The 12,222-nt window shown below is 40.3% G+C and overlaps 1 protein-coding gene across 2 annotated transcripts; it reads left to right on the top strand.

The window, feature by feature from the left end:
• Positions 1–926: 926 nt before the first annotated feature.
• On the top strand, positions 927–8,124 carry myoz2a (myozenin 2a). 2 transcript variants are annotated; one of them, XM_010749486.3, is made up of 6 exons: positions 927–1,171; positions 2,018–2,101; positions 2,935–3,101; positions 4,919–5,072; positions 6,977–7,160; positions 7,576–8,124. In XM_010749486.3, exons 2-6 carry the CDS (start codon positions 2,020–2,022, stop codon positions 7,799–7,801), a joined length of 813 nt encoding a protein of 270 aa, XP_010747788.3. In that variant the 5' UTR covers positions 927–1,171; positions 2,018–2,019; the 3' UTR covers positions 7,802–8,124. The 2 variants fall into 2 exon arrangements, with proteins under 2 accessions (XP_010747788.3, XP_010747780.3); XM_010749478.3 differs by having other exon boundaries at positions 929–1,171; positions 2,013–2,101; positions 7,576–8,123.
• Positions 8,125–12,222: the final 4,098 nt, after the last annotated feature.

A 12,222-nucleotide genomic window follows, 5' to 3' on the forward strand; every position in this document is an offset into this window, starting at 1 on the left:
AATACTACACGCCCAGAATTAGTCAAAGAGAATGCTTTTACTCATGAAGGTGTTATTGTCAGCATATTCTAGTCTGGAGACACAGATGTCGCTTTACGCAGATTGGACCGTCAATGGCAAGCTATCTAATATGTATAAGAAGGCAGCAGTAGGTCTCTTAAACCCTGGCCACCACAGTGTTGAGATAGACCCAACCAAAACCAAACAACTAATACTGCTGAGGACCTCAAGGCCCACACGTGACCTTGTGTAACCTAAGGATAGAAAATTCCATAACAGTTATTACTGAACTACTGATAGAAATGTTGTTGTTTTCATGCAAATGAACAAATGTTCAGGGCTGTTCAAGTTTGTATTTACACTGCTACCACCAGAAGCTCAATGTTTCAACCATGTTAATATTAATTGTAGCCAAGTATTTTAGCTCTGTTTATATTTCAAGCTATGCATATCCATAACCTTTCTTTTCAGTCTATCATTATTAAATGAGGCAATCTATTATTTTTAGCTTTTTCAACAATTTCTCTTTAACTATTCCATCTATATTCTTTACTTTATTAATATATAATATATATAATTAATATATATTATAGAATATAAAACAGCTTATCCATTACTTTTAGCTATCTGTCTCAACTTATTGTCCATTAATTATTATTAATTGATTCGACTCACTGACTAACTAGTTTATAGACACTTTTAATCAAAAGATTAGGTGTTATAAATATGCATACATATTTTTATTCAAATCCTAAAATGGATTATGTCAAATTAGTTGATCATTTCACCTTTCTAGCCTACAAGTAGGCCTACCCCTGGTTGGGAATCACTGATGGGCTATCGAACATCCTAAACTCAACTAGCAGAGACAGAGAGGTAGATGGAGGAAAAAGCGAGCAGCAGTGGCAGCGCTCTAAATTTAGTCTCCTTTCCGCTTGTGAACTAAATGCCAATGACAACAGACCAACTGACACCCACCCACCCACTTATTCAGTCACTCACACAGCCCGCAGCCCCCACCAACCCACGACAAGCCCCAGTGTCGGGGAGCGTCAGCACCCACACGGGTGGCACTACCCTGTCTGACCCTCTCTCCTCTCACCTTTCCGACTTCCTACCCTGAGGAGACAAGCACAGCAGGAGACTCCCCCCAAAGGGTCCTTCAGGACAGGTAAGACATCACGAGGGCTATCCACAGGTGTGCTAATGTCTAATTCTCACATGACATTTGTGCTTTAAAACAAGCATGATTCTCACAACCACATACAGTTTTTCTATCACATTTCCCTGTCAGTCACACAGCTTGCCATGTGTTACAGTTGATTTTTTTATAAATAAATCCTTTTTTTTTTCTTTTTATGTAGCAGCAGCAAGTATACAAAACATGTTTTATGATATTCTTATGCTTGATGTATTAAAAATATAAAAAATAATATATGTCTAATGGATAACAGTTGATTTATTGAAGCTGAAATGAAACTTTTCAAATCAAATTTCATGATTTCATGAAATTTCATTTATTGTGATTTGCATGGTGGATAGACATTTGGCATTTGCAGTGAACTGGACTGGAACGAAGCATTTATATTGTGCGTTCACTGACACCTTGGTGTAAACTTTCCACTGTGCTATTTCATTCACTGTCTCACGTGTTTGCTGTGACAGCACCATGTTCTCTATCTGTGTCCTTTCAGCCCACTTGGGTAATTTCAAACATATTGATTCCCACACCCCTGACACAGCTGGTTGCCATGTTTGAAGCGCATGTGCTTGGCGTTTAACAGCCCAAGGTTATTTAAAGGGATGTGCTAACTTTGCCCTTTTCACTGCCCCAATAAATTCTATCTGCTTCGTTGGGTCTTTGTGTGTTGTGTGGACGTGTGATGGTTGGGCAATCGATGGCCAACGTGCAGCTGTGTTGTGTTGCTTTTGTGTCTTATTGTAAGTTTGAACAAGTTGTACTGATGTGTGCTGTCTCCTGTGACTTTTTGCCTCACCTCCGACTCCTTAAGGGCAGCCATGTCACAATTCTCCACCATGACGACCAGGGAGAAGAAAATACAGGCGGCAGCAATCTGCAGGGAGATTCAAGGCCAGGAAGGTAGATCTAACATCTCCTCTTCATTTCCTTTCTCTTGTTGCATCCTTACTTTGCTTCTGTTTTCATCTCACCTTCTCTGCTTACTCCTCACATCCTGCTCCTTCCACCCCGTTGCATTCCCTTTTTATCACACATATAAACATAGACGCGGACTTAACACCATTACTTACGGTGCACATTTGGTTCTCAGACATATTAATTTTAATTTAAACAGCAGCTCACTTTGGCTGACACACGCATGCACTGGACACTTCCACATTCACTTTATAGAAGGTATGAACCCACCATTTGCGGCAGTTGCCAACCCTGCCTTCCATGAACCTGACTATAAATAAGCAAATGAATACTTTTATGGGCCAAAGAAACTAATCCCTTTGTCGTTGTCCTTTGAACAGGCTATTTCAGGGAGTAGACAACTGTGTAGCTGGGATAGGGAGCGTCTGAAGGCTACTGACAGCTGAAAGATATTCTGGCAAATTGTATGTCTCACACTTGGATATAGGCCTATGACATCTCCATGATCAGCATGCAGTAGCGAGCACGCGGTGCTAACCACAAAACAAGCTCTGGACATGAGTGGATTACGAGGGCAGATAATTCCTCGTTCATCATATTGGCAGGAATACCAAGTCAGCAATCTATGTCGAGGACTTTTTTGCAGCAGTTTTATTTATTTATTTATTTACTGTGTGAATATAATTTGTGTTCAATGAGGTTTGATAGGTGGGAGTTTATGAAATAGGCAAATAAATATGTCTTGTTAGAAATGAGATCAGTTTATAAGTCTATATTGTAAGCGTTATTTAGTCATTGGTTTGTCTCCCTGTGTTCAGATGCAGAGATGGATCTTGGGAAGAAAGTGAGCGTGCCCAAGGACATCATGCTGGAGGAGTTGTCTTTCGCCTCAAACCGAGGCTCCCGTCTCTTCAAAATGCGCCAGAGGCGATCTGAAAAATACACTTATGAGAGCATCCAGAATGAAAACAACAGGCAGCTCAATGTAAGCGGAAAAAGTGAAGTACACATTCACACATGAGTGAACACACAAAAACACACGGGGAAAAAAAAATTGTATTCTGTCAAAAGTGTTTGTTATGGGAGTAGTTAGACCAATTTTCTAGCTTGGCTGTGTCCAAAGGGAAAAATAGTTTGCACTCGAGGATACCTAAAGATCTAAAACATGTTGCTTCTTCTACTGGGACTGGAAATAGTGGGAAACATCACTATTTCCAGTCCTTATGCTAAACTATATTAGCCAACTTCATGCTGTAGCTCTATATTTAGCATGCACTAGGATTACTATAGACGTTCTCGTGTAATTCTCAGCAAGAATCATATCTTGTGCTTTTTTTTTCACTCATACAGGACATTGATATGGACACAATTAAACCAACCATCAAACACACTTTGATGAAGAGGTTATTGTAACACTGTCACGCTGCCAGAGTGTGTTTTCTTCAAGCACAGTCGCATATTTTCGCCACATCTTTCCCCTCCATCACATGAAAAACAGCCACACAATACTTAACATCCTGACAGAGTATATGCGGGGAAAGATTAAGCACTTGAAGTGTTTATTTGACTCGTGCTACAAACATTGAGCGGCACAGAATAGTAAATGTGAAAGTCTTCGAGCAGGTCATAAGTAGCTTTATTAATGTCCCTTTGTGTATGGACTGGCAGTGTGCCAAGTCAGCATTTACTTTCCCCAGCAGTTCTTATCTTAGCCTGACGTGGTCACACATAAAGCAATTTATGTACCGAAACTCTCAGTAAAATTGAATCAAGATAAAATAGTGAAGTTTCTCTATATATATATATTTAATTAATAAGCAGCTATAGTTATATCCTCTTTCATTTAGTTGTGTGGTGCCCTTGTGTACATTTCATTGCCCTCTTCCATAGATAAAATAATTATTACACTCCAGAGAAGTTCCCCCCTCATCTTTGAAGTGAGAAGGCCTCACATATCTCTGGTTTGTTTATTGCTCGGGGCAACAGAGGGATTTTGTTTCAAGTTGTCAACATTTCCTGAGGAAGTCCTGGAGTAAATCATCATAAATATCTTTCAGAGGGACGAAAGCTGGACGCTTGGGCTGCAGTACATTTCTTTCTAGACCACAAAAGGAAAAATGGACATGCTGACAATTCCTCTGCCTCTTCTTGTTGTTGTTGGAAAAAAACATGTAAAATCGAGGTTTGTTAACTGCTGTTAACTGTTCTGGAGCTTTTAAGTAATTACACAACCTCCTTTATCTTCTTTTGAGTTTTTCACAACATGGACAAAATGTCCCTAAAGCTGCTATAATAAATATTTTATATGAACAATGAATCAAATGGCTATGTGTAAGTGAAATGCACAGAGGAATTATCATCTGTCTCTGCCATTTTAGCATCTTTTAAGTCTAAGACAAAACATTGTCAAACCCACTCTACCCCAAATGGCACCAAAGACATTGTTAATGACTGGCTGGTCAAAAAAGTGAAATATCTAGCTTGACTTGTCAGATGGTGACAACTCTAAATGAATGCTAATGTTGCTCTGAATGTAAAGTTGTTTGTGACATGACTTAAAAAAGTGATATGTCACTTTTTTGTTAAAACTTGTTTCATCTGCCCCCAAGTGGCCAAAAATCAGAACACCTACGTTTCCATTGCTGAGGAGGTGGTGAAAAGCTCTAGAAACGTCTCACCACAATGTCCATTGTTGCTGTTCCCAAATAAGTCAAGAATGAACTTTCAATCACAACAACAGGTACAAAATGTTTTTTCATTTTTCTTTTAAGCTCAACCCCGCCTCTTCCATCTTGCTTTTAGAACACAGTGGTCTCTCAAACTGAGAACGGGAATGCCACGGGCAACCAACAAACCAACGACAGCGGCGAGAACAAATTGGATGTCGACCAATCACAAGTGCCATCTAACACATCAAATACAACAACGGTGCCAAATCCAGACAGTATCGCCCCGGGTAGGTGACACAATGTACTGGAACACCAAGACATTCCAAAACAGTTAGATCAACAAAACAGTCGACCTTCATTCAGCTCTGTGATTTGACTTAAGCTGCTGTTTCTTTGCATAGTTTTGGCAAAGTCTGGCTTTGGTTGACAATGTATTGAATTGCAGCTCATGAGAAATGGTACTGCTCCTGTTGCCGTGAGGATGTGCTCTCCACAAAGCACTGGATGTACCGTGTTTTGATAAGGATTTGTTTCTTTTTTGAGCAGTTTTTCATTGTTTGCACTTACGCAGGCTTTGATCATGTAGGAGAACATTTTCTTCTTGCCTGGAATCTGCTGGCCTCAGGCAGAATTTGATTACACTTTTTTTTTTTTATTCTCCCACCCAGTCTCATTTCTTTGTCCGTCCTTCCATCTTCATCCCACTCCCTTGTTCCATGTCCACTCCTCCACATTCCCCTATTTCTTTTTTTTACCCCTCATCATTCACAATCAGTTTTGACCATCTTTTTTAAAAAAATGTTGAGTTTTGCCCGGGGGAAATGTTTCCTGTTTGCCTCTTGCGCCACTGATACCATCAGCTCTGCACTCACTTCCTCCTTCATGTTCCAAATCTGCCCAATCCTGAGTTAGGGATGAGTATGACTACACCAGGGTGGGGTGTTATTTCTGGAGTTCCAGAACAGACACCACCCTTCAGTGTCTGAATGAAGTCACTTCAAGCTGTAGCAGAAATCAGGCCAAAGTGCGTTAGGTATCAAATGGTAACGACTCTTAAAATAGCACACTCATGAACCCAGGGTGCATTTTCCGTGTTCCTGAACGGGTAGAGATGTGTTAACCAGGCTACAGTGATATTCCAATAGAGCTTAAATAAGATGTAGGAAGTTTAAACTACTGAAATAATAATTTACCACAGGGAGTTGTGCAGCTCTTCAAAACAAAGCATAGAAAAATATCAAATGTGTCGCATAATGTTGTCATTTCATCCCTGCATCGCTGGATGTGCGGCATTCCCTTTGCACAAAAATATCAACTTAGCCAAATGTCCAACCACAAGAACAAATCTTCCACACAATGTTTTGTAATAGATTCCCCCCAAAATCTGTAAACTTCCCCGCAGGTCTGTTTGGTCTCTCCTGCTTCCTCCTCAGGGCAAAACATAAACTCAGGAAGGGGGATTGTTCATTGTGAGAGGTTAGGACGTGACACGATGGCCCGTGTTATGTAATGCCTGAGCCTTGCAAGCCCCCCCTGAGTGAAGCACTGCATTTGAAGGATAGTGCTTTGGAAAGGCCTCTCCCATCAACACACATAGACTACGCAAGGAGACATACATGCAGGCATGCACACACACAAACACGGGGAAGATGCCTTTTGACTTGTTTTGCTGTGAACTTTAACAAGGAGTAGGGCTTAAGAAAACCCAGTGGAAGGTTGTGCAATGTCGTGTGGTGCAGTTGTGACTGATATTAATGTTAAAAACTAAAAAACTAAAAAGTAACTTGGACTTTTGACAGCTCCAAATGGAGGCAAAAAGGTACATTTTTTAACTTTAGTGCCCAGAAATCCTAATGAGACATCAGCAAACTGCGCACACTCAAGCTTACTCATGACCAGCTGACTTGTCTGTGAGTGTTTTAGACAAAAAAGTAAACCAAAGGAAAAAGGATTACTTTTCTGTAGACAACATGTTTTGCTTGTTGCTGTTTAAGAAATAGTTCATTACTTCATTACTAACCATGTGTGGAGACATAGCCAACACTGAAACCAGAATAGTTTTGGAAAAATAAAGTGGGAAAGTATAAATAGATTAGATGAGCAGAAACAATTGAACATGGAAAACACTAACATCCGCTCTGTATTTGTCATATTTTCAATCATGGTCTGTTTTTCGTGAAAATCCACCCAGGTTACAGCGGTCCTTTGAAAGACGTCCCTCCAGAAAAGTTCAACAGTACAGCCGTGCCAAAGTCCTACCACTCACCCTGGGAGCAGGCTATTATCAATACCCCGGCCTTGGCTGACACTCTCATCGCCAGCCTGCCTGAGCCAGAGGCCCGACCAGACCTACCAGGCTACAAGAGTTTCAACAGGTAACAACAACAACGTCATTTATTTGGATGATGAAAATATAAAATAAAAAGACTATGACACAGAAGAAAACTGACTCAATAATAACAAGTAAGGCTGTAGCAACAAAACCCCTGAGTGTGTGTGCATTTTATTGCTTATAAATTCATTTTTTTATTCATAAGAGGGAACTTGTGGTATTTTCTTATTCCGAATTTACATATTGTTGCTTTAATTTATCATGTATACAAATGCTTAGTGAGCAAAACTACAACACATTCATCTAACAAAAGCATGCTTCTCACTCGTAGCAGCTATATCTCAGGGTCAAAGAGTTTGCTTAGCTTTAATTAGTTGCATCACTTCAAATGTCACTGCAGTTCCTGTCGTTAGCACATGACGACTACTGTTAAAACACTGTCACTCCGGCACCTCCAGGGTGGCAACCCCATTCGGAGGCTTCGGCAAGGCACCCACTACTTCTTTCAAGACCATTCAGCTGGAGCCCCTCCCTGACTACCCTGAGCTCCAGGCGGAAAAAGCGGCAGTAAATCGACCCACCTTCAACAGATCTGCTCTTGGGTGGGTGTCGACGGGTGATCCAGTACCCCTCCCTTCCGCTTCCCTTGAGCCTGTGCTAATCCCTGAGTCAGACGACCTCTGAACCTATAATGAGGTCGCACAGAGATGCTGTCTACTTAGTTGCTGCACCAGAGGTTGTGGTGAACGGGGTAACGTTTCGGTCAGAACAGAGTCAGGGTGAGAGAAAGTGTCCTGTTGGGATGTGCAAGTTGCCATGTATGTAATATCCTTGGTTTTCTAGGGATGTTAACTATTGCACTGCACTCAAAAATGAATTGATGATCCTGCACAGTAGTCAGAGACACTACAGGAATACATGGAATTTGTTGTATATTAATGTGCATAAGAGTATTTTATCTTGGAGACACAATGTTTTGCTCAATAAAATGATTCAGAATTCAACAAGTCCAAGTTATTTTTTGCTTGAATTTCATTTTCTGTCACAAAAAAAAAAAAATCCATATTCCACCACATGTCCCCGGGTAATCATTTCACAGTGAGTTGGCCAGAGCTACACTGAAGGCTCACTTGAGTGAATGATGCTTCGCTTGTGTATTATAGTCGTATGCAAACCCATCACTTATCGCATCGTGTGAGAGGCCAAAGATACATGCGAGCCACAGTAACATGCCTCAAGGTTACACCGCCTGACAAATCAAATCTGCTTCACTGACACGAGCGGCTTGACTGATGTGTCTCTCATCTTTTGGCGATGCCCAGACGAAGGGATGGGATTGATGAGAGAGCTTCTTGATGAGCTGTGCCCACTCCTTATCTGTCCGTCTGTTTAGTAGCACAGCACTTGGGAATTCATCTCACAGATAACATGCTTAAACAAACAGAATTGGCTGTTTGGATGTTGCCAGTGTTTGTTTTAGCTAAAAGAAGAAAAGTTGAATATTTTACATGAATTTCAAGTGTTTGAGTACTTGTAGACCACATTTTGAATTCAAGTCATTTATACAAAATTGGAAATAGATTATGGTGTGGTAAACGACTTGTATTAAACCAGAAAAACTGCTATTGATAATACTAATGTACCTTTTAACTCTCTTTACTACTTTATATATTTGAATAATGGAAGATAATCTGAGGCAGTGGACAAGGTCAAACATTTCCCAGCCAATCCTTTCTCCTTTACTTTTCCATTTCCATTACCATACTCTTCCTGTGTAATCACTGACAATTTGAGTCCACGTGCCAAAAGGTTCTAGGCCTAGAAGAGCTTATCCACTTGTTTGACCTGTGACGACAGATTAAAAGTGCTTTGACCTTTTGGAGTATTATTGCGTGTCTGGTGTGAAATGTACAAAAGGTGCTATGCTGTAAAAAACACTTGCTTACAAATAGTAAGTGCTGCCATAAGAATGTTACTTAAGTGAAAGTATGTAAGTATATTCAGGAAAATGTATCAAAATATTGAAAGTAAGAGATTATGTCATAATTATTATATAATGTGTTAACGTAAAAGCAGGATTTTACTGTTCTAGTTGGTTTAGAATGAGCTAAACTGGAACTATTTTATATAGTACTGCAACTATTTTCATTATAGATTAGTCTACTGTTTTTTTCTCCATCAGTCGATTGACTGTTTGGTTTATAAAAATTCTGAAAATAATGAGAAATGTTGCCACAGTTACCCAGTGCCAAAAGTAACACCTTCACAACGCTTGTTTTTTCCAATGAATAGTCCAAACCTCAAAATTATTTAAAATAAAAATAAGCATCAAATTCTCACATTTGAGAAGCTGGAACCATGACATGTTTTCACATGAAAAATGCTGATTATTTATTTTTTGTCAGTCTGCTACGTTTCAGCTGTACTTGTACATATTCATATATTTTGTGTGCAAAAGGTTTGTATGTACGTTTGCATGTATATATGTACATTCTGCCACTCGTGCACAGTCAGGAGTGCCACCATTTTACGGCTCAAGTCTCAGAGATCAAAACGTGACAGAAGGAAAGTCACATATCACGACACACAATAATGGACAGGTTTCAGTCTGGAGAGGTCAGATCTCACACGCAGGTGTAACTGTCAATCACCGTAGCAGTGGGTTGTATGTTAGATAACATGACTTTGTGATATACGACAGAGATATGTGACGTCAAGTAAGTGTGAGACAAACACAGAGGGCACCTGTGAAGGAATGGACTTCAGTGTCAGTTCTCTGAACCGGTATCTGCTTATTGTTGGTTTCATATTAGTTATTCTGTTTGTGATTCCAGGGCAGTGACATATTTTCTTTTTATTATTATTTATTATTATTATTTTTTTTTATTTATTTATATTTAAAGTTTCTATATCAGCATAAGATATGTGACTTGATGCCGTAAACGTAACTTGATCTAACATACGCAGCATTTCTCATGCGAACTGTTTGACCATGTAAAATGTTTTTTTTTTCTAGGACCAATGTGGAAGATCGTTGCATTTCTGTATTCCGTAAGAACTGGTGTGTTTCATGTATTTAACATCCTGAAGTCTGTCTTCGAAAATGAATTCGGAAATGCCTCTCACATTTCCTTCAGTCATGTGACTAAGTCCAGCATCAGCATTCCTCACCTCTGTCGGAGACCCTTTGGAATGTGCAGCTCCCGTTGCCACTCCCTTTTTTGAGACCTATTGAATTCCTCTTGCCAGACTCTTTGGGAGAACGGTGCGTACAGCAACACCAACTGGCATCCCACAATCCCAGTAGCACTGCCAAGCACCACAGTAAATACTGAGAGGTGTTTATCAAAGGCAGTCATGAACTCTCTTTGAACTTTGATTGTAGCCATTATCAAAATGCAGCAACGGAAATATTATTGGCAGAGACTGTAGTGTAGACTGAGGGTCGGGGAGCCAGACAATTTGATTATTAGTCTGTAAATGCGACCAGTTTCCCCCGTCAAGCGTGTTTGCCTTGGCATGAGATGGCACAGCACGCACAGGACAATGGATTATACGCTTATTTCTTTGAAAATGCTCTGGATAAGAGCATCAGGAAGAGTGAAGTGAGAGCAAGGTGGAGCCTCTGTGAGCTCAAATTCAGGGAGGGAGAAACAGCACACAAACACCTGATAGGAATCTAAGACTGGACTGACCACTTGTTACATAACAAAAAGCTTGATAAGATCAGAACATGCTGGCTTTGTGTGTGTGTGTGTGTGTTAAACAGTTTGCAAAAGTCAAATTTGACTAAATTCCATCATTTATCTTGTGTTTTTTTTTTTTTTTTGCCCAGCTCAGTCTAAAACTGAGCATCTGGCCTCCAGTATCTTTATCAGCAGTTAACAATGGACTCTGCTGCTGTTGCATTCACCCCTCATGTTTTAAAGCTAAGGTCCCTCGGGTTTCCATCTGCACACGCAGCACAGCAACACTGAGTGTGCAGCATGATGCTGACACAGACAACTGCTGAAAGGTTGAGCCACACGACCAAGCCAGTAACCCAGAATGATTTCTTTAAGTATGCACAAGGTTGGGTGAAAATGAGCTGTACCTACAGGGACACATATGTTTCCTCAAGGGTTTGAGAATACAAATTTTGATAAGTTTACAGTGTGATAGGTGGATATCGTGTAAAATTGATGAAGTGTATAGTGCTTCGACATTTTAGTCCATGTCTTACTCATCTGATGATGACTGACTGGCCTATAGCCTGACGGATGAGTGCAGCAGGTGGTCATTCTCACAGGAAAGTGCAAAGCCCAAAGGGATATCTAAAAATATGAGTGAAAATAAAAGCATCCCAGGGGTCAGTAGGGTGGTGTTGGGTTGTCGGTGAGGTGAGGTGAAGGGTGACACGGTGGGTGCACATTCCGCTCTGGAAATGAGGTGAAATGACGCAACGGGTTGAACTATGCTTTGCTCTGAGAAAATCCATCAAGTGGACGGGATTAGAAGGTGAATGCCAGAATGAATCTTTTATTTAGTTTCAAATAAATGCGGAAAGTGATTGTTGAGCAATGTGCAGAGAGGTGAACTGCACAAACATTCGCCGCTGTAGTAACCTCTTTATGGAAGAATGCACAAAGCTAGGCTAGTAATTAGCCTGTTCGGACAAATGAACATTCAAGATTGTCTTCCTGTTTACTTGCAAAAGCCCTTGAGACCAATTAGAGCTGTGTTCCCTCACAGTAATCCAGCCTCTGACTTTTACCTCAGGGGACTCATCTATATTCCTGACTGGTCAATATATGTTCACCTCTACTCTTCAGTTAATAGTGAAGAATTATTAACTTACAACTGCTAACACAACCACAAAGTAAACAAACTGTCACCGAGACCTTCAGATGATGAGTAAAATCCTCTTTATTCATCTAATATCAACCTGAGAAAGAGTAGAAAATAGCCTTAAATGCCCTTAATGTGTAGATAAGGAGGAAATAGAACATTCATATGATGGAGGAAAGCCAGGATGCTGAGGAAAGAATAATTAATGTGTCTTATCTATAGTCAATGAAGGGTATTACTTTCACTAACAGACAGCACTGATGTGATAGCATGCTTTT

This window comes from Larimichthys crocea, chromosome III, assembly GCF_000972845.2.
Source record: "Larimichthys crocea isolate SSNF chromosome III, L_crocea_2.0, whole genome shotgun sequence".
Taxonomy (NCBI): Eukaryota; Metazoa; Chordata; class Actinopteri; family Sciaenidae; genus Larimichthys; species Larimichthys crocea.

Bases quoted from the DNA above. Each gene is read 5' to 3' on its own strand.
- myoz2a (XM_010749486.3), top strand. From the start codon at position 2,020: ATGTCACAATTCTCCACCATGACGACCAGGGAGAAGAAAATACAGGCG. The intron at 2,102-2,934 runs GTAGATCTAACA...CCCTGTGTTCAG, and splicing joins GGAGATTCAAGGCCAGGAAG to ATGCAGAGATGGATCTTGGG. The intron at 3,102-4,918 runs GTAAGCGGAAAA...TCTTGCTTTTAG, and splicing joins AAAACAACAGGCAGCTCAAT to AACACAGTGGTCTCTCAAAC.